Below are 22,762 nucleotides of genomic sequence, written 5' to 3'. Positions count from 1 at the left end.
TTCGCCAACCTGCCAGAGTGTAGCAAACCCCACCTCATGTAGCTTATAGCTTCATCGATAGGAAAACAGCAAATAAATGTTTCTCCCTATGCAAAGACCATGATTCCCTTTCAAAATCAACTTAGATGGTCAGAGATACTTGCCTGAGTATGTTTTCTAACAAAAGAAGGAGTTGATCACTGATACTAAGCACTTCTCTTCCCACCCTAAACAATTAAAATCTGTTTCTCTGTTAATGTAACAAAATCATCTTGAGCCAGCAAGTATTTTTAGAGCATAATAAGGATATTGTTCTAAAATCAAGCAAGAAATAAAAAAGATAAAACCATTGTATATATGCTTCATAATCTCTCTTCCCTTCTTACCTATTGTATCTCTGCTAAATGCCTGCTTCTTTTGATAGAAGAAAAGAAAGAAAGAAAAAGAAATATCACCCAATTGAGATTTTAATCAAGATAACTGTAACATAAAATTTTTCAAAGAATTTACCTGAAGTAAAGTTGATATAAAAGTCTAATCTGTAGATTTTTGGATAACTGCTTCTTAATTTAAAGGGAATACAACAGGTAAATTGAAGAAAAAAATCTACTCAGATAAAGTAAGCAATCGAAGATATAATGGGGAAACTAAAACAACTGAAAGTTGTGTCCACTCCACTAAGGATGAAAATCATTTCCAAAAGAGACCAATAGAGAGATCCAAACCAATAAGGACTGAAAAAAAAAAAAAGATTGCATTTTTTGAGTAGAAGTATTGGTGATATGGAAGAAATAACAGATTAGAATGGTGCAGGGGGAGAAGCCCATGTGACAAGATTAAAGAATAAATGGTGACACAGGCAACAAGCAAGCAGACCTTTGAGGAAGTGTGACAATAAATGGAGGCAGGTGAGCATGGGAGTACAGAAGAGTTGATTGGAGGACTTTTTATCTTTTCAGGTATGTCTTGGGGGTATGTTTTCAAAGGAGGGGGTAGACATCACTGTGGCAACCAAGACTATAAATGTACAGAATATGAGGGTGAGAGATTTGGGAAAACTGATAGATCAAAGCCAGGAGGGTAAGAGAAGAAGAGAACAAGACTATAGGTGACCAGGTTAGCTTTGGCAAGGTTTGGAAAGGTCATCATTTTATCTTAGACAGAAAGGAGGGAGAAAAAGATTTATATAGTAAGGAATAATTAACAGATGAACAAAAGCATTGGAAGTAGATGTGCTAGTTCAGTTAAAATAGTTTAGCATTTACTTGCTACTGTTCACCAAACACTGCAGGTATGAAAATATCCTGCCCACACACTGCTGCAGTTCTTCCAGTCCACAGGGCCTCCCATGGTGCTGGCACTTTAGTACTTCTCAATTGACCTTTATGACATCCTTGCATGATAACACATTGGGGTTAGGTGTATGTGATTTTTTCTGATGTGGTTCCAAAGCAATTTCATTTGCAAGTAGACACTCGGATGAATTCAGGCTAACACACATTGCAAATTAGCAGAAGAATGTGAAAGAATCTTCCTAAGAGGATGGAAAGAGAAAATATTTTATCTTTGGATTGTCTAGTTCTTAGCATATGCCCAGATCAGAATAGGTACATAAATGAATTAATAAATTAATGAATGAAGCAAATAGCCAGATTGTTTTAGTGAGACTCTAGAGAAATCAGATTACAGTTTTCAAAGTTAAGTAGGTGCAAGGTGAATTTTGAGAAATCTAAATATTAATATTACTACAAGTATTTCATCTAAAATATATTTACATTGTTCAAGGATAAACAAAATATTCTTTTGTTCTATCTTATTCAGCATTATAGATGAGTAGATTTATATTCAACTAAAATATTTTCAGATTTTTTGAGTTTTGTTTTGATTAATACTTCATTTACTCCTATGGTCTCCAACATTTAACTTTACTTTTAAAATTTTCTTTACCCTGTATTTGTCATCCGCCATCATAGATAACCACCAACGGCATCACCACATGGTTGAGGGGTGGGGTGAGAGAATTTCTTTAAAAAGGAGGGGTGCTTATTACTCTCTTAGAAGTTTTATAAGACTATACTGCTGTGAGCCGATTTAAATAGATGGGGTGTTTCATCTATGATAAAAGATGTAGGATCCTTAGGAATATCTATTACTCTATAGAATATAATATGAGTCACATACGTAATTTTTAATTTAGCTCTATTAAACTAAGTAAAGAAAAAATAGGCAAATTAATTTTACTGTATTTACTGAACTCAATATTATCATTTCAACATGAAACAATATAAAATTATTAATGTGCTATTTTGCACTTAATTTTTTTTGTAGTAAGTCTTAAAATCCAGTGTGCATTTTATACTCCTACTATCTCAATGTGGACTAACTACGTTTCAAGTTACCAGTACTCACATGTTGCTGGTGGCGACCATACTGAATAGCATAGGTCTAGCGGTTCAGATTACATAATTACAAACTATTTTTAAACAGCTAATTATTTGAAACTTTTTTAACTTTATTCACGATATTTTTGTTTCCCTATGAACAAACCAATGAGTCAAACTTACCCCTATTTTACTGTATTATTAGGTTCTATGTAAATATCTGATAAGAGATTAGGAAGAAGCCAGACATTTTATTTTTTAATTTATTTTTTTAAGATTTTAGTTATTTATTCGACAGAGATAGAGACAGCCAGAGAGAGAGGGAACACAAGCAGTGGGAGTGGGAGAGGAAGAAGCAGGCTCATAGCGGAGGAGCCTGATGTGGGGCTCGATCCCACAATGCCGGGATCACGCCCTGAGCTGAAGGCAGAGGCTTAACTGCTGTGCCACCCAGGCGCCCCGAAGCCAGACATTTTAAAAAATGATTACTAAAAATATTCCAAGATTTTCTTTTAAAACAAATATAAATAACAACTGAAATCTGAAGTAATGGTTTATTTCATAATATCCATGTAAGTCAAGCACCTGGGGATAAAAAATATGTGGCCTGAATATAGGTGTTGTTTTTGAGTTACAAGACTGCTTAAAGGTAGCTTATCTTAACTTTTATTTAGGATTTTAATAACCATAAAAACAAAAACAAAAACAAAAAAAAAAACAAAAGAAATAAATGTCTTATAATCTCACTGAAAGAATTTAAGGATGTCTTCCCACAGCTGAGGGCTTACATCACATAATTCAAGAAAGAATAAGGATAAATGACCACATTATCAAAACCTGAAATCATGGTGTATGTTAGATATGTTGACAGATCTTTAATTGTAGCAGCACAAAGTGTGCTGCTATGTGCACCATGCATCATCGATAAATAAGAATTTAGGATGCAGTTTTCTGCCTTGACCTTCAAGCTCTAACTGCGTTTTGATCATCAAGAGTCCATAAATAATATTATTTACAATCTCTGAAGAGAGACTACGTGGACACAATAAACCACATATGTTACCTGGGGGAAAAGGAGATATATAGTTGGCCTCATAGCCTCAAATTCAGTCAACCTTAAGACAAAATTCACTTATGTTAACACATCACTTTTCAGTCAGTGTCAAGTAGCTAATGTTTATCCTCAGTTCTATTATTTATGATCTTATAATGCAGGTTCATTTTAGAGCAACTTAGATACCGGCCTCGTAAGTCTACAATATTTAGGTCTCAAAGGTCTCTTAGCAAACTTTTTTTCTGATTATCAGTATAAGATGAATACCCGTGAACTACGTGAAAAGTAAAAAAGTATACTCTCCTGTACAAGAAAGGGAAAGCTCAGCTAGAGATGATTATTTGTGTATCGTGATATTTTTACTTACTCCGAGATCACGCTTACTCAGCAATCAAGATAGAGTAAGGTATAATAGCGTCTGGATGGATAAATAACCATCACAAAACCCAAAAGACTGTCTATGAAGGTAGGTAGAGTAATATTGAATAACTGAGGCAGTCACCAGCAGGTTCCAGCAGCTCAGCACAATGACATCAATTAGAAGTTATTAATAAAAGCAGTAGCAAACGAGATAAACAACAAAACACTGAACTATTCACTCATTTTTCTAATTGGCAGCAGCAGATCATCTATAGTTATTTGGTCATTGGGACAAATGACTCAACAGTCTTTGAGGGCTTTGTAATATTACGAGAGAATGCGCAACTTCCATGACTTTCACTGGGCAAGAGAACGCTACATTTACATATACATATTTTGAGAAACAAACTGATACCTTTTAGAAATGTTTTCTTGAGAAATTCCCTTCCATACTTCCATTTCCATCTCTTATAGACCAGTCTACTAATTTGTAAAATCCTACTGAATTACCACCTCCCCATGATGCCTGCCAAGATCCTACCCAGCTGAAGAAAACGAAAAACAAAATCACTCTTCTGAATAATGGCAACTCTGTTTCTTTCTTAGGATATATTCCTTTTAACCTTATTTGACACTTATTTTTAAAGATATTTTATATCTGTATTAGATCATAAGAATAGAGGAAATACTAAACTATCACAGAGGTTGCAACAAACAGCAAAAAGGGGCCACGAATACCAGGGATATGGAAAGGTTGGAATTATTAAATCTTAAAACTTCAAAGGAGGTCTCCTATGAAGCCAAAACTCGAACCTCTGAAGAGAGGTCCCTGCTCAGCTATTATTGATGTCTTTGAGCTCAGAGATGGGACCCGGTGAAACTGGGATCCGGGTCTATGGGGAATGGAGTCTAGACAGTTACCGCTGGTATCACCGATGAGGATCATGAGATTAGTTTAGTTGATGTTGGGAAAAGTGCAAATGAGAATTAACTGCTGCTACCAAAGTGAACTGTCACTACCAGGTTGAAAAAGCCTAGCTAGAGTGTCCATGACATGAGAAGGAAGCGAAAACAAGAACAAAATGGCATCTCTTCCTCTTCCACATTCCCATTTTCCCATAGTGCCTCCCATAAGACACTAAGGGTCTAATGAGGAGTCAATCTGGCCAAACAGAGATGTGGTTTGTAGATTCCCAGCTCCAGGTTCACAGCATAGTGAACATACAGGATGGGCTTCAACTGAAAGGCTAAAACTTAATAACTGGCACATTTATGGAAACAAAGCTATTGTCTAATCCATACTCATCTCCCTTACATTATCTGGTGTAGTAGGCTGACTGATGGCCCCAAAGATATGTCCATGTCAGAATCCCTGGGACTGTATACATGTTATTTTATTTGGGGAAAGAAAAAAAAAAAAAGATGTGTTTTTGCAGGTGTGGTTAAGGATCTTTAAGAGAATCATCCTGCACTATCTGCATGGGCCCTAAAAGAGAGAGATGGAGAGATCTTACATAGATTTAAAAAGAAGAGAAGAAGCCAAGGTAGAAACTGAGGTAGAGATTGGAATGATGTGGCCAAAGCAAGGGGATGAATGCTGGCAGCAACTAGAAACTATAAGAGGCAAGGGATGGATTCTCCCCTACAGTCTCTGGAGAGAGTGTGGCCCTACTGAAACTTTGATTTCAGACATCTGGCCTCCAGACCTGTGAGAACATAAATTTCTGTTGTTGTAAGCCTGGTAATTTGTTAAGACAGCCACAGGAAACTAATAAACTTAGTTTATGCCTTACATATAAGATATATTTCATAAAATTTATAATAAAGAGACAAAATTATTATCATAAAACTTTTAATTTACTTAAAGGAAGTTTCATTTATTTAAAACATTTACCAATATAAAATATCACTAGTAGCCTGAGAGCAATGAAATTTGACTAAACCTAATCTAAACTGTATGTAAAATTAATCATTTAACAGTTAGAAGAAATCTGACTTTATAGATTATCAAGGCTTTCATTTGGGACTTGTAGTAATAAATATATAAAATAAAAAAGCAAACATTTTCTGAAATAAAATGAAACAAATGTATTCATCAACCTCTAGAAATTAATCTGGAAAAAATATTTTTGCTATACTTTTAATTCTTTATTTCCAATGTCCAGAATGATTTTCTATTCATTCATTCCATATTCCATTTTTTCAAATTATTTATTTATTTGAGAGAAAGAGAGAGTGTACAAGCAGGAGTATTGGCAGGTATAGAGAGAGAGGAGAAGCGGGTTTCCACTGAGCAAGGAGCCTGATGCAGGGTTCGATCCCAGGACCTCAGGATCATGACTTGAGCTGAGGACAGACACTTAAACGATTGAGACAACTAGGCACCCTGACATTCCATTTTAGAATGAAAAAAACTGGCACTGAAATCAGCTTTGAGAAAATGTCTACTCTTTATTTTTTCAAACCCATCCATTTAATTTCATAGTTAGTAGTTAAGAAAATGACAGAATTGGGAGAATGGGGAATTTGTAACAACTTCTGGAGAGAGTACTTAACATTTGGTGCATATATTACTTTCTTTCCTCCTAAACTTGTGTATCTGACAAGGCTACATTTTGAATGATATTCTGTAAAATTAGATCGAGTTAGCATATCTTCCAAACTCCCTGGTGGAGCATATGTAAGCTTTGATTGGAAAATGAGACCTACTATGATTAGCAATAAAACAAAACAAACAAAAAAAAATTGGAGATACTTTAATTGGCACATCGGAGGGCTGTTCTTTCCAAAAATATTTGGCCGTGTTTCCTCCCATTTCGAATTATTGTATAAAGAGCCAATTACTATTTGCATGTAATTATTTCTGGATGAGAAAAAGAAGGCAAGGTAAATTTTTAGTTTACATTAGGATTAGCCAAATATAGCCAGACAGATACAAACAGAATTTCTTCCCAAGACTTCCATTTAAAGTGCTTACTAAAAGTAATCTCACCTTGTCAGTCATATTATTTAAGCTGAAGTCATAAGAACCCCAATTAGAATACAGAGAAACTCATTTCATCCACATAATAGTTATTAAAACTGCTCGTGTAAAAAATCTATAATTCTTGATCCATTCCCTACCTTTTACCCTTACTTCCAATCCATTACCGAGTTCTGTAGATTTTATCTCCAGAACGTTACAAATTCTTCTTTTCTCTATTTCTACTTCCATCAATATGACCTTTGGTGATGGTTAATTTTATGTGCCAACTTGGCTAGGCCATGCTGCCCAGTTGTTTGCTCCAACACCATCTGTATGTTACCCTAAAGGCACTTTGTAGATGTGATTAACATTTACAATCAGTTGACTTTAGGTAAAGGAGAATATCTTGGTAACGTGGGTGAGCCCCATTCAATCAGTTGAAGTCCTTAACAGCAAAAACTGAGATTTCCTGAAAAAAAAAAAAAAAAAGGAATTCTGCCTCAAGACCGTAATATTGAAAGCTTTCCTGAATTTCTAGCCTACAATGCAAATTTCAGATTAAGACTGCAACGTTAACTTTTCCCTGAGTTTCTGGCCTGCTCACCCTGTGAATTTTGGACTTGCCAACCTCTACAATCACATGGGCAAATTCTTTAAAATCTATCTATATCTATCATCTATCTATCTATCTATCTATCATCATCATCTATCTATCATCTATCTATCATCTATCTTACTGGTTTTATTTCTCTGGAGAACTCTGACTGATACACCTAGATCACTAAAAATATCACATCATTTTTAATCTCTCCATTTCTTCCATTACTTCTATAATCCCCTCTCCACACAGCTGATAGGAATAGAAGATAGATGGGTAGATAGAAAGACAAATCAACAGACAGAATTACGTTATCCTCTGCTTAAAATCAGATTTCAAATGTACTGAAAATAACATCTAACTCCTTCTTCATGGCCTCTAGGCCTTTGTCTAAGTCTTCAGTCTCAACCCAAGTTGCTTTCTCCCCAATCCATTTAGGTATCTTATTATTATTATTATTATTACTTTACTTCTAGACACTTTTAAAGTTTATAATTACATACTTAGTTGGTTTGTTGTCTGCCTATTCTGTTTCTTCCCACTAAAGAAGGAGGTCCACAAGGGCAGGGTTGATATTTATATTTTTGAGCATGGTATTCTCAGTAGTTCTGGCATTTGGTGAACACTAAGGCTTTGCTGAATTAATAAATGGAATCAGTAGTAATGGAATTAGTAGTAAAGCTAGATAAGTATTTTTAAAGAAGTGGGCGCCATATGTAATTTGAGAGGTTTTTTTTTAATTGGGATTATATCAATTGTATATTAAATTGTATTTTATATTTAGCTCTAAGTATTCCTATTTCCATTTCATCCTGTTGTCCTTAACACTTTCCAGGTTGATTTCACTTCAGGATGGTTATAAATTCCCAGCCTCCTTTTTATTTTCTGGTCCATGAGATGAAAATGTTGTAGTGTTGTGACCTTGATAAGCAGACTGGATAAACCACACAACCAATCATAGTCGTTGGCAAACTATGAAGGCCTTTGCGGAGGCCATGCAGAAGGAAGGACATTTGTGTCCCTTTCTTCCTCAGCTGGAGTAACTCATGTAAGCTGTCATTTGAACAGAATATTACACTGGGATGGGGTCCAGGAATAAATATATGCTCTACACAGTCCTGTCTATCAGTTCTCAGTCCTTTCTATCTGTGCCATCTCAATATGTTGTACCTGCTGCGTGTGTGTGTGTGTGTGTGTGGTACAGAGATCTACTTTCTTATTATATGAATAAGATGTTGTTACTAATGATCTAGATATTAGCAAATACAATGACTTCTGAGCATTTGCTCTAGTAAACATGATCTGTACTACAATCATGTACCTTAGTTTCATTATGTAGAAAAAAAAATATTACATGGTGTAGTGGATACAAAGAAAATACTGAGCATGATCCTTTCTCTTAATTCTCTTTGCATCATATTAAATCAACAAGATATTTATATACATGGAAATGCTAAAGTTATACTGATAGATAAAGTAGGTGATAAAGGAGAGAGAAACAAATGCTAAAATGTTTAACATGGTTTCATGGAGAACTAAAATTTTATTATTTTTCTTCCCTCATTGAAATAATTATTTTAATAATTATTTTTAAAGAGAATCAAAAGCTGACTCACATTAGTTTATATATACTTACTCAACTAGCATTTCCATTATCTTAGAGATCTACCTATTTATCTTCTCTGACTTAACCAATTAAAACGACTCTCGTGGAAGGTTAAGTGACTGGAAGGGTGACCTTATCAGTGGCCTTTCAGGGCTTAAGCCCATTTCTCTAGAGTCCCAGTCTAGTGATTCCTTCTCTATACTGCAATGTTATTTATGTAAAAACATTTCTGTGATACATGAGATTTAGCAGACAAATGTCCCCCCTCTTTTAACTGCACTTAAGACTTATGGAAACCAGAAGGGGTAGCTAATATTTTGGGACAAAGTAATTTTATCGATTCAGACAATAGGGCATATCTTTTTTTTCCAGAAGGAGGGATGGACTTGATGCCTCATGGAAACATTTTTGCAAGCTTTAGGGCTAGGAGATCTGTCAATGTAGAACACATGAAACTTAACAAACCCTTATGAAAATTCAGTCTTTTAATGTCTGGTTAGATTGCACCCAAATCTAACCATATTTATTGGTGACTTCTGAGAAAACTTGGAATAATTTGGATCAGACATATGCAGCACTATCTAGTAGGGAGAACTGCGGTTTTAGAGAAAACAAGATAGATTCAAATCCCATTTATGCAACATATTAACTTATTCCTGAGTTTCAGTTTTTTTACCTGTATACAGGGGATAAAAGGACAGATATAGCAATATTGTTAGAAGTGCTATAGATAATATATGAAAATGTACAGCACAGTGCTTGGTACAAAGTAAATCCTCCTCTGCGAGGAATATGGTTATTAGTCTTATTCAAAATGTTATTAAATATACCATAAAATCACAACTCACTCAGGCTGGCAATGTGTCTTCTTATGACAACAGTAATTTTGCTCACCTTATATAGAAAGAAACCTCAAACCTGAGAGACATTTTTATAAAATTTAAACAGTTGTGCAGATGAGTTTCTATTTTGATCCTAGCAGACTGAGTTTCAGACCAATTATCCTGATAAAGTGGTTGTTGTCAATTGAAATTTTTTAAACAAGTGTTTCAATGTCTACTCAAATTGCAGTGAACATTACCTGTCAAAATGGGATATGTTCTTTGTTTCAATATTAACAAAATGAGCTATTAAAAAAAGAGGCTTGGGTTTCAGTATATTAATTTTTGTTTTAATTTGGGAACTGTTTTTGCTCCTTTTAGAAGTAGAAACTTTAAAAATATGAAAGGGATACGTAATTATGAAGCTAATGTATGTGTTTATCATAAAAGAGTAATAGAGAATGTATATAATGGTCAGCGTTATAAAGATTTTGTACGTGAGCCAGGTCTTCATTCCTCTTCTGGAAATTTTACATTGTATAGATTATAAAACTGTATTCATACATAGATTCTTTTGTCCAATTGGCCACTATGAAAAATATTTTAAAAGCATTATGGTAATTCTTAATCACTAGTTATTTTTTCATAGTCTAAAGAAATCAGACACATTGCAGATAGAATTAATGACAAGAGAAACAATGGCGGGATTTTAGCTCCATTCAGACCACCCACACCTCGCTAAAAGAAATAGTACAACCCGAACAAAGTAGTTATTATCCCAATCAAACACTGAACATGAGGTTCTGTTAGTACTTATATAGCTAACTCTAATTAAAACACCATGAAAACTGTATAATGAAATCACTTTATTCTAAAATGTGGGTTTTTTGGGGGGGAGGAGGGGTTGGATTTCAAACTCTTAAAATTCTTTTTTTTTAAAGATTTTCTTTATTTGAGAGAGAGAGAACATGAGCAGGGGGAGGGGCATAGGGTGAAGCAGACTCCCCACTGAGCAGGGAGCCCAACGTGGGGCTCTATCCCAGCACCCTGGGATCACGACCTGAGCCAAAGGCAGACGCTTAACTGACTGAGCCACCCAGGTGCCCCTCAAGCTCTTAAAATTCTTAAAATCAAAATGTATGTACAGAATACATAGCTAGAAACCTGATCATAAGGTAACTGAGAAGTGCATTTTTTAATAGTTCTGTCTAATGTCATTGCTTGCCTATGTGTAAACTAGTTCTAACATCTTTCAAAAGCAAAGTTTTGGGAGCTTATGTGTTTGAAAAGTACTTTTAATGGATTGCTTGCTTTGTTTATTCTTGGCTCAAGGCAGAAGCATCTTGACATTTACATTGCTATTTTCCTGCTTTCAAGGATGCTAACCAAAAATTGTCTTGGCTTAGATTAGCTTGAAATTGTCCTCTGAACTTCTTCCAGGCCATTCTAGCCATCTTGGAAAGGAATTCCTTTTTTATGAACCTGCCCCACAGTTTTTATAAGGACACAAACCTGGAGACCCCCACACACAGGTACGAGTAGGTGTACACACTGTCCTTCAACTTACACATAGGTTCGTGTTCCCAAAACTCCTGATTCAGGCCATTGTTTGGAACTCGCACATATCCACCAAAGAAATAATATTATACATGTGGGTGCTTACATAGCACCCACAGACTACTTAACCATGATGTAGCTGAAATACCACACATTTAGAAAGAACAATAGGACAATATTACAGTATAACCAGCAGTTTTGTTTTAAGAATAATAATTGGTCTTTAATTTATTTCAAATGACGGTGCTTGAGGATGTTCACTTTCCCAGAGTTCCATTTCTGCCAAGCAGCTAGTATTCAACATTGGCTCATGCTTGTTCCCTTCTCTGCTCCCCACACCCTCAAATCAAACCCACTGCATGGGGCACCTGAGTGGCTCAGTCTGTTAAGCGTCTGACTCTTGGTTTTGGCTCAGGTCAGGATCTCAGGGTCTTGAGATCCAGCACCCCCCACCTCCATGCTCAGTGGGGAGTCGGCTTGAAGATTTTTTCCCTCTGCCCCATCGCCCCACTTGCCTGCCCTCTCTCTCTCAAATAAATAAAAATAGATCTTTAAAAGAAATACTGCAATACAGATACAAAGGGTGGATTATTGAATCTTTTCCCCAAAGCCACACCAAATTTCTGATCCTTTGGTAAAATCATCCTCTAATCCCATATAATCAGTTAATAGTGCAGCAATGCATATGTCTCCCTGTCTGTCTGTATGTATGTACATATCATAATGGGAAGGGAGGGAAACCATTATTAGCTTTTGCTGTTTAACTGCTGACTCTTTAAATATGTAGAGACTAAACATGGGATTTTACCCAGATAACCTCTTCCAATGTACGAATGTGAGGCCATGGTGATGTATTTCGCATTCATATACTGCCGTTGCTATTAATAGAAAATCTTTGGGGCGCCTGGGTGGCACAGCTGTTAGGCGTCTGCCTTCGGCTCAGGGCGTGATCCCGGTGTTCTGGGATTGAGCCCCACATCAGGCTCCTCCGCTATGAGCCTGCTTCTTCCTCTCCCACTCCCCCTGCTTGTGTTCCCTCTCGCTGGCTATCTCTCTCTCTGTGTCAAATAAATAAATAAAATCTTTAAAAAAAAAAAAGAAAAAAGAAAATCTTTGCCAATCACATTTTTGCTGAGAGCAGTTTTAACGTCCCATGGTTTTTTATTTGTACACTAAAAGTTTAAAACCAAAGAGCTTTCTATGTCTGTGCAGCTTAGTGTAGTCACTTAAAATAAAGGAGATAGCAATAGTTAGTGCATTCTTATTTTTAAGACTAGTTAGCCTGGTAGAGGGGCAAGTGAGGAAAGGAGGTATAGAGACAGAACAGTAGCTTCCAGAACTCATGTCCTTTAAGGATTCTAAAAATTTGTGACAATGCCAAACATTTTGGGGAAATTTTCTAAAATGAGCTAGGAAGAATGCATATTCTATAAGACATTAAATTTCAAGCATGAAATAGCTGGTGCCCAAATCTAAAAATGCCAACTTCAAAACTTCAAAACCTAAAAGGGAGAATCTGCCCCAAAAGACTATGCTGCTTGCAATAGTGTTTCCTGAACACATTTTTAAAAATGTGGTTTGAAAGAAGGCTTTCCTACTGGAAAAGGTTTGTCATTTAGAGGGTCCACATTTATTTTGGAAGCTAACACTATTTTAAATATTATATTGACTCTTTTTAAAAACTGCATATTTTATTCTAACCCCTCGAAACTTTTTATTTTCTGTGGGATCTTGTAATTCCTCAATATGCAGGCTTTTAGCAAATGTATAAGGGAAAGGACTGTATAATAAAAATTAAAAATGAACGAAAAATTTCACTGTAGTGACCTGCGGAAAAGAGAACGTGTATTGCTGAATTTTTAAATATTTCTCCTTTGGATAAAAGAGATATGAGGAAGAAGTCCTGGAATTCAGAACACTATCAAAGTCAGAAGTAAAAACAGCAGAATGGGATAAAAGTTACTTTTATTTTGTAATATTTGTATAGAATTCTATAGTTTATAAATTATCTTCTCACATTTTATCCTCACTTTATCTAGTGTTATCCCAACATTTTATCTAAATTTATCCTAATGTGAACCTTTGAGGTTTTCTATTTTGTTGAGAAATTGACTTTTAGAGTTACTATTTAGCTTGCTCTAAGCCATGCAAGTAGTAAAAGACAAATTTTCCCATTCAAACCCCTTCCTACTTTTATAAATCCCAAATATTTTTATAAATCCCAAGCAATATCATTGTTGTGTGATGGTTTTAATTCTGAAAGCTGTTGATAGTAAAAGGCAATATTAAAGAATATTGTATGGCAAAGGAGGAAAGGCAATTCAATAGAGAAAGGATAGTCTTTTCAACAATTAGTGCTGGAACTACTAGACATCCATGTGCAAATATAATGCATCTGGTTATAGACCTTGCACTATTCACAAAAATTAACTCAAAATGGACATTGACCTTTTATAAAATGTAAAACTATGAAACTCCTAGAAGACAACATAGGAGAAAATCTGGGTGACCTTGTGTTTGATGATGAACTTTTAGATTCAACACTAAGAGTACAACCCATAAAAGAAAAAGTTTATAGGTTGGATTTCCTTAAAATTAAAACTTCTGCTTCACAAAACAGACTGATAAGAGAATAAAAAGACAGGTCACAGTCGGGGAGAAAATACTGCAATATACATATCTGATAAAATACTCCTATCCAAAACATATAAAAGAACTTTTAAAACTGAACAATAAGAAAACCAACAACTTAAGAAGTAGGCAAAAGATCTGATAAGACACTTCACCAAAGAAGATATGTAGATGGAAAATACACATATGAAAAAATTCTCAATATCGTATTTCATTAGAGAATTGTAATTAAAATAATGAGATACCAATGCTCATCTATTAGAATGGCTAAAACCCAGAATACCGACAACAAATGATGGTGAGGATATGGAACAACCAAAAGTTTCATTCATTGCTAGGGGGACTGCAAAATGGTACACCCACTTTGGAAAACAGTTTGGCAGTTTCTTACAAAGCTAAACATAGGCTGACCATATGATCCAGCAGTTGTGCTCCCTGGTATTTACCAAAATCATTTGAAAGTGTACATCCACACAAAGATCTGCACATGAACCCATACAGCAGCTTTACTCCTAATTGCCAAAAGCTGAAAGAAACCAAGTGCCCTTTAATAGGTGAGTAAACTGCGGTATATCCATACAATGAAACATTATTCAGTGATAAAAACAAATTAATAGGGAAAAGACTCAATCACATCACTAATTGAGGAAGCCAATCTGAAAAGGTTACATACTGCATGATCAAATGATAGTACATTCTGGAAAAGGAAAAACTGTGGAGATGTGAAAAAGGCCAGTGGTTGCCAGAGGCTCTGGCAGGAAGGAGGGAGAGATAAAAGGTGAAACATAGATTTTTAGGGTGTGAAACTATTCTATATGATACAGTAATGGTGGATACACATCATTATACACTTAGCAAAACCCAGAGAATGTAAAATACAAAGAGTAAACCCTAACATAAGCTATGAACTGTAGTGAGTATTAATATATGAAGGTTGGCTCGTCAACTGTAACAAACATACCACACTATAGCAAGATGTTAATAGTAGGAATAATAGGGAAACTGTGACTTGTGGGTGGGGGAACTGTGTGTGTGTGTGTGTGTGTGTGTGTGTAAGAAGGGTTATATGAAAACTACTTTCTTCTCAATTCTTCTCTAAACCTAAAACTGTTCTGAAAAAGACTTTATTTCTTTCTTCCCTTTAAAAAATATATATATTGTAGTAGAGAATGAATAGGTTCACTGGTTCAAACTGCTTACTCTGCCTTTGCAGAATAATAACTACAGGGAGTTAAAAAGAATCCAACAACAAAACAGATGCCACAAGCTCCCATCTCCAGACAATGCCAGTTCCCAGGAGTAGTAGACCAGTACGTATTGGAGTCATAGTAAAGGAAGAGGAGAGATGAAAGGTTCAGAATTTTTAAGAAAATGCATAATCCTTTCCCTATTCAGGGGCAATGAGTCAAATGTTACATTGTGGGATTTTGACAGTAGTAATATTTTTGAGATGCTTTGTAGTTTTTAATGTACTTTCCCTTACATGGTCCCTGATTATATACATTGTTTCATCTGCTTCCCACTGCCTACTAAGCTCAGTATCTCTGGAGCACTCTGCAGAGCTTCATTATGTCATTGGAATCTATTACTGTATTGTTTCCTGCTCCCCTCCCTCAGGATTAGAATTCCCTGATTACAGAGGTGAGGCTTACTACTGTAAGTGCCCATTGGATCAGATTCTTAGAGATAAAAGGGAGTTTAGAAATTATCATTATCAATAAATGATCACATAATCACCCCGAGACCCAGCAGTACCGAGAGCCTTAACTAAGTGGCTGGAGACATGGACAGAGAGGAGGCGCTTGCTGCTACGCATCCCTGCTTCATTTGCCCAGGCCCAGGGGAATCCTAAAAAACAACCTGAAATCAGATTCTCAAGGCCACTCAAGCCCTAAACTCATTAACTCTTTCTGAGCCTCATCTCTCAAATCAGCCCTTTGCTCTTCATTCCTGACACTAATATGCTGTCAGGTTCTCAGCACACCATGCAGGTCTTATACCCAGAGTCTTCCTGAAGTTTTCTGTTCTCTTCCAGCTCCAGGGCACCCAATCTGGAGCATGGGATAAATCTTCCTAATGATGCAGATTTCTTCATGGCTTCTTTTGTGTGAAAAATGAAGCTCAAACCTCTCACCAGAGAATTTAAAGTACTCCACAATCTGATTCCTTCATACTTCTCCTTAATAATGATTGTAATTGCCATTCAAACTATTCCACTTCTTGTTCTCTACTCCCCAGTACACAATGCACAACCTCTCCTTTGTGTCTCTCTTTACACCATCCTCTCCTGGAAATGCTTCCTTTCTTAGTTTGGGCTACTATAACAGAATATTACAGACTAGGTGGCTTATAAACAACCCAAACTTATTTTTCATAGTTCTGGAGGATGAAAGGCGTAAGATCAACGTCCTGACAGATTTGGCATCTGGTAAGCGTCCATTTCCTGGTCCACAGACATCTTGTCTTCACAAGGCAGGAAATGGCAAGGGAGCTCTCTGGAGTCTCTTTTATAAGGGCACTAATCCCACTCAGGAGGGAGGGTAAAGCCTCCCAAAGGTCCCACCACTGAATATCATCCCACTGAGGATCACGCTTCAACCTATAAATTTTGGGGGAAGAAAAACATTCAGTCCATAGCACTCCCTAATTTAATGGACATCCTACCATTCTCTTACGCTCAGATACCTAAAAAGTCAATCTTGACCACCACGAGATGATAACTTCTCTCTTCACTGAATCCCAACAGCACTTCTTCCCTGTAGTATTCATTAGGTAATTTCATAAGAATTCTTCAAAATTTTAATTTTTGATTTATATAGTTTACATCTTAAATTAAACTCCTTAAATGTAGGGATCTTATATTGCCAGTTTCCATCAATACACTGGCACAGAGCAATGTTCAATTAGGGTTTATTTATGAGAAAACACATTTTATATGCAACATTGTAGAATTTCAAAATCTTTGAATCTTCTGATGCTGAATTATGGAGAAAACTTCTTCACATATTCCAAAAATAATGTTTCAGTGTTTAGCGACACTTTGGTTGAGGCAGTATCCTTTGGGACATGATCCAAATTCTAAATGAAATATTTAGCTTTATACAATGAACTTCTGTCAACAACTTTCTTGAAAAGCAAATTACTTTTGACTTCCTCCTTGTATATTTGATGAGAATTGTCATAACACCATCAGGTTGAAGAGTGAGATTCTTAAATGAATAACATCTCTAAAGGTTATTTAACGCTAGAAAAAAATGAATCCTGTTCACCAAATGTTCTTTTATGCAATGTAATTAACAATTTTATCTTTACTCCATATGGTTATCATTATAATCAATTTTTCCATTTTCTTAAGCTGCGTATGATCTTGTCACACCCATTTTTGTACTTTGAACATTTCCTCCCCCATAAAGGAAGAGCTTACAAGGATCGAGAGTAGAAATTCTACTGTAATTTTGAAATTTTTGCTTCAAGAATATTTAGAAATATGAATACTCTACCAAGAGAAAACATGAAGTAGAATGATTTGTCATATATTTCAGAAATGAAGTAAAAATTCATGACAATCTTGGGATAAAGGTCAGTCAGATAAATCAAAATGAGGCTATCTATTTGCATCTATCTATTTAAATCTATTTGCCAATGGCATATATATGAATTAATAGGGCCAAAGAGAATAATGGCATACATATATTTCTTCAATAACTGTAGCAATAGTTTAAAATAATGCCGAAATATTGAACCATAAGCTTTCAATTCTAAAGTTTGTTATGAGTTAGAACATTATCATAATCAACATTTTGAAGTTTGCACACTGGAATACAAGTGATATTGTAATCATATCACTAACAGGAAAAAGAGTCACTTCTTAATCATTGTTAACTCAGGGCAAGATCAATATTTCCTTTTCCACTCAAAATGTATGATAAATAAATATTATTGAAGTGGTAATGCAAAGTTCTCCGGACATGTACCTCGGACCATAGGGGTCTTCTATATCTAGTGCAAGTGCCAAGGAAGGCAAATGGTGAAAGTGTTTACTAGATCATAATATATAAAACTATACTCTTAATGTATGATTTTTATTAATTTCTGAACTCTTCATAAATTAAGTGAGGGAAATTTTTTTATTCTAAAATATAATTTACTTATTCTGATTAAGACTTTTTAATAATGCTGAATTTAATAATGTGGTTTAATTGTTTCTTTAGCTGGTATTATACCTACCATACACTATATTTTAATTAGTTACCTTGTTCATTCTGTTCCTCCATCCCCATCTCTGGAATATAACCTCATTGGAGCAGGTGTTATTAACTTGAGGCAACTTCTATGTCACTGGGGCTTACAAGGGTGTCTTACAAATATCTATTGTAATAAATTAACATTTTCCAAAGTCTTGTAATGCAGAGTCATAGTTATAGAAGAAATGATGTAAGGATTTTAAATGAGAACTTGAGTTTAAAATCATAATGGAAAATGACCAAATATCAGAACTAAGAAAGATTTTTTTTTTATTTTAAACAGGTCTCGTTCTACTATCTCATTTTATAAATGTAGAAGTTAAGATGCAGAGAGGTCAAGTGTCTTGATAGATCACAGAATGTTGGTACTAAAGGCCACTTTAAACCTCATACACTCAAAATATTTAGAGCTACTTAGCCTATGTTTTAATATATGCAGTGATAGTGAGTTCACTACCCTATAAAAGCATCACATTTAGTCTTTTAAGAACACTACTTGTCAGAAACTTCTTTCTTATATGTAATTGAGATGTGTATTCCTATGTTTCAATTCTTTCATCCTAGTTGTATACTTCAGTCATCCACAGTATGTCTAGTCCAGAGTATTTTTAATGTTATATGTTATACACACACACACACACACACACACACACACACACACACACATAAAGTGATGTAGTGCAAAAGTCTAAATTTGAAGTCCTTTATGAATGAGAGTTCTGGGCCAAAGTTTTCCTGCTTCACTATTTGTCCAGCACCTCTTTGCCTCCTGCCTTTTCTCGCATACTCACGTGCATATACACACACACGAGACATAAACACACACACATATATTAAACTATACACAAATGTTATGTACATTATATATGCATCTATTACACAGAAGGTGTGTGTATTTATATTTTGTGTCTTGTAGAAAAATAAATAACTTAAATAAGAATATGTGAAATATGTTATAATCTTTCAAACTCCATTTTCCCTCTTCAATTTCTACTATATCAAGAACCATAAAATAAAAGCCATGTTGTACTCCTCTCACCCTCTAAAAGCCAAAATTGAATCCCCCTTCCATATCCAAATGGGTTTATTAAAATATCTATTAAAATTGTTAAAATGTTTCTAGGAATTGCTCTGTTGTGACCCTCCAACTAATATCTCTAATCTCCTGGTTGTTTCCAGATCCATCTAAATTCCACTCTTCCCTGAATATCAAACTTATTTAGCTCTCTCTTGACAGGTGGCTTCTAGAACTAACCACAATACTCTAGATGTGGTCTTACTAGGAAGAATAGTATAGGCTTATCTCCTGATTCATTCAAGAAAGTGTATTTTTCCCAATACAACCTATAATTCATTTGGTTTTCCTGTAGCCATATTATATCCGACTCATACAGAGCTTAATGTAAAAAAAAAAAAATTCTTAGTCATTTTCTATATGATACTGCTAAGCCAATTTCCTTTATTCTATACTCATGCAGTTGAAACTTCCTTTGGGTAGGAGAATGGTCCTCAAATTGTACATATAATAATTACTCATATTACTACACATAATAACTACATTAAAAATGGTGTCATGTTCACAGAAGGTACATATTCTGAAAGTTAAACATAAAAAATTTAATTGAGGGGCATAAACAAAGGTTAAAACACATATCCTACCTATAAAAACCCGGTGGCACTTGCTGTACAAGGAAGTTTTTCTCCATGTCTTGGAGAATGTCATTCAGCATTCGGACACGGATGGGAATTCTCTCCTTGGGATCATTAGCAGGACGCATCTCATCTGATTGGAAGAGTTCAGCACTCTCCCGCAGACGTGAGGCTAGGGCTAGCAGTTGAGTGTTGGGTTGATCACCTGGTGAAGATAAATGAGTCCATCTCAGAAGAGACACCCTCAAAGGAGCAAAATAAGCATTCTGCAATCATGATGTCAAAAAGGAACATCAGTTAAACTTTTATAATGTATTAATCCCACCAAAATATTCTGTCTAAATATTATATTCTGCTATTAAATTTATTGCTACCACTACTACTTAGTAATAATAATCACTACCACTAATAATAATACTAGTAAATGTGTACTGATTGAGAGACTGCTATGTACAGGCACTGTACTGAACACTTTAAATATTTATCTTATTTAATATTCATCAAAGCTTGCATTGTCATGTCTATTTCATAGCATCTGAGGAGTAATTAAGGCAAGCAAATTGTCCTAGGTCATCAAGCAAAGAAATGACAGGCCAAAATTAGAAGCCTGATCTTTCTGACTCAAAAATTTATGCTCTTCATGGCATATCCTGTATTTCTGTGGGAAAAAAGATGGTAAAAGAAGTTATCTTCTCTTCTGAGGGCATGAGATATGTTTCTCTGTTGTGATGTGTCCATGGGCTCCTTTGCTTCACTAAAAATCTCCTGTAATTTGAAGCTGAAATACATCTTTGATTTGAAAATACACTGAAAACTATCCTATGTAATGTTCGCATTGCTTGGTTTTGCTTTGGGGACGATTTTTGTTTATTATGCTTTGTTCCTATTTGTTTGCATAACTTACTGGAAGTCATTTTGATGTGAATGGTGGTAGCAAACACAGGACATTCCTTTGACTAAGAGTAAGGCAGCATTAGTATAGTGATTACCGCCACCAGACCCTGGAGCCAGACCACCTGAGTTCAAATCCCTGCTATACCACTTAGTAGCTGTGTGATGTTGGGCAAGTTACTAAGTCTCAGTATACTAATCTATAAAATGAACAAAATAATAGCATCTGCTTCATAGATTTTTTATGAGGGCTAAATGATGAATACTTTATAAAGTGTTACAAAAGTATTACCCTACAGGTAGGCAGTTCTCTGCTGATATGACTTAACACCTTGTTTAAAAAGCATTCCTTTGTTATACCGTGAGAGGGGCATTCCCTCATCATCTTCTTCCTGATATTCCTTATCATTTAAGTCAGTCTCTGGGTGAGGAAATAGTGGTGTCGTTCTCAGGAAACTAGGTACAACTGATTCCAGCAAGATCAGAAACTCAATACACAGAGTTATGCCAAGTCAAGGTGATGAACAGGGGCCTGATAAATCTAAACTGGCTGTCTTGAGAGCATGGCATTGACATAAGCAGATGGAGAGATGAGGAGGCCACAGGGAAGCTTTGTTTGGGGAAGTCTCAGGCAAAAGGGAAAGATCACAAAGGGACTCACTTCCAAGTGAAGTTCAAGGGTTACCAGATCCCCAAACACCTGGTTTTTGTGAAAATGCAGATTCCCAGACCTGCTGAATCTCTTCAGGGGTAGAGCCCAGGAACCTCCATGCTATCCAGATTATTACACACATTTTAAAGTTTAAGAAGCACTGTAGAGAAGTGATGTGCTAAGGAAGGAAAATCTGGGTTAGAATTATAGCTGATGTATAAAATATGTCTTCATAGAATTACCAACCTCTAACAGAGTGATCTTTATTGTCTTTCCCCTTCATCGGATAGGGACTATCTCACATGTCAATTTCTTTAGAGGCCGGCACAGTTCTGACACTCAATAATTGTTTACTAAATAAACAAAGGAGATTCAATAAAGTATTTTTAGAAAAAAATCCAGTAACAAAAGAAAACTATGTAGAGATAAGTGGTTTTCATGATAGCTATAAAGAGATAGCCACATTTATATGCTTTCTGTTCATTGAAATTAACAACATGAATAAAATCAATTGTAGGAGTTCACAGGTTTTGGCATTTTGATGTTTTCAAAGTATATTCTACATTCATTAATTATCTTATTTGATATCAAAATAAAACTTGAGGTTGCAAGAGGAGAAATTTTTGCTCATTGGGGAAACTGAGCAACCTAAATAGCAATTAGAATGATAATGCCATTTTATGAAGATATGGTTTATTTTAAATTATGATGGTTCACTGAAGTTAATATATGGGGAACTTACAGGAAATACCTTTGTACAAGGAAAGAATAAGACAACAAAGGCACATTTAAATTATACTGGACTAGAAAGACTGAACCACAGAAAAAACAAGTTCAACATCTTTGAGTCTTCCATTTAAGAAAGAAAAATCTGTTCTGATCTAACATACACTACAGAATTGAAAACATTACTACTGAATCAAGTGAGACAAATTGTACCATTCTACCTTATTTAGCTTTAAATGAATTTATCTTTCATGGTGGTGAGGCTGTAGAGAACTGACGGCTTTAAGAAGTGTCTTGTTCCAGAAAGGACCCTGATAGTGAACACCACACAATACCCTATATATTACTTCCAGGGTATAAGTTTACAAATTTAAAAGTAGCTCTACTTTCAATGTTCATTCAATAACTTGTATACATAACTGATGTTCCAAAGATTCCTAATAGCCATTTTAATGCCCATTAGAGCTTGTTTGTCCACTTAAATAAGACCCGGAAAGTAACATCATTGACTCTATGTAAGTTGTGACCCTAAATGATTTTCCCCCATGATCTTAGAATCCATTAGAATGTCAGTTCTGTGAAGGAAGAGATTGTTGTCTGTTTTGTTCACTGCCATTTCCTCAGACTAACACTATGCCTGGCATATC

General features: G+C 35.4%; 1 protein-coding gene across 6 annotated transcripts in view; it reads right to left on the bottom strand.

Moving 5' to 3' along the window:
* The window catches only part of NAALADL2 (N-acetylated alpha-linked acidic dipeptidase like 2), a 1,315,864-nt gene that overhangs the window by 24,719 nt on the left and 1,268,383 nt on the right, over window positions 1–22,762 (bottom strand). For 4 of the 6 annotated variants that reach the window (XM_045788671.2, XM_087861406.1, XM_045788670.2 and 1 more), the window contains one exon: window positions 19,856–20,051. In XM_045788671.2, coding sequence (XP_045644627.2) covers window positions 19,856–20,051 — 196 coding nt within the window. Of the gene's footprint in view, window positions 1–6,200; window positions 7,209–19,855; window positions 20,052–20,296; window positions 21,568–22,762 lie in introns of those variants that run through there. The other 2 variants (XM_087861408.1, XM_087861409.1) reach the window with 2 other exon arrangements.

Source organism: Ursus americanus, chromosome 4 (genome assembly GCF_024610735.1).
Source record: "Ursus americanus isolate L20-20 chromosome 4, mUrsAme1.1.p, whole genome shotgun sequence".
In the NCBI taxonomy this organism is placed as follows: Eukaryota; Metazoa; Chordata; class Mammalia; order Carnivora; family Ursidae; genus Ursus; species Ursus americanus.
Note: the sequence above shows the minus strand (reverse complement) of the source record. Positions and strands in the feature narration are given on the sequence as shown.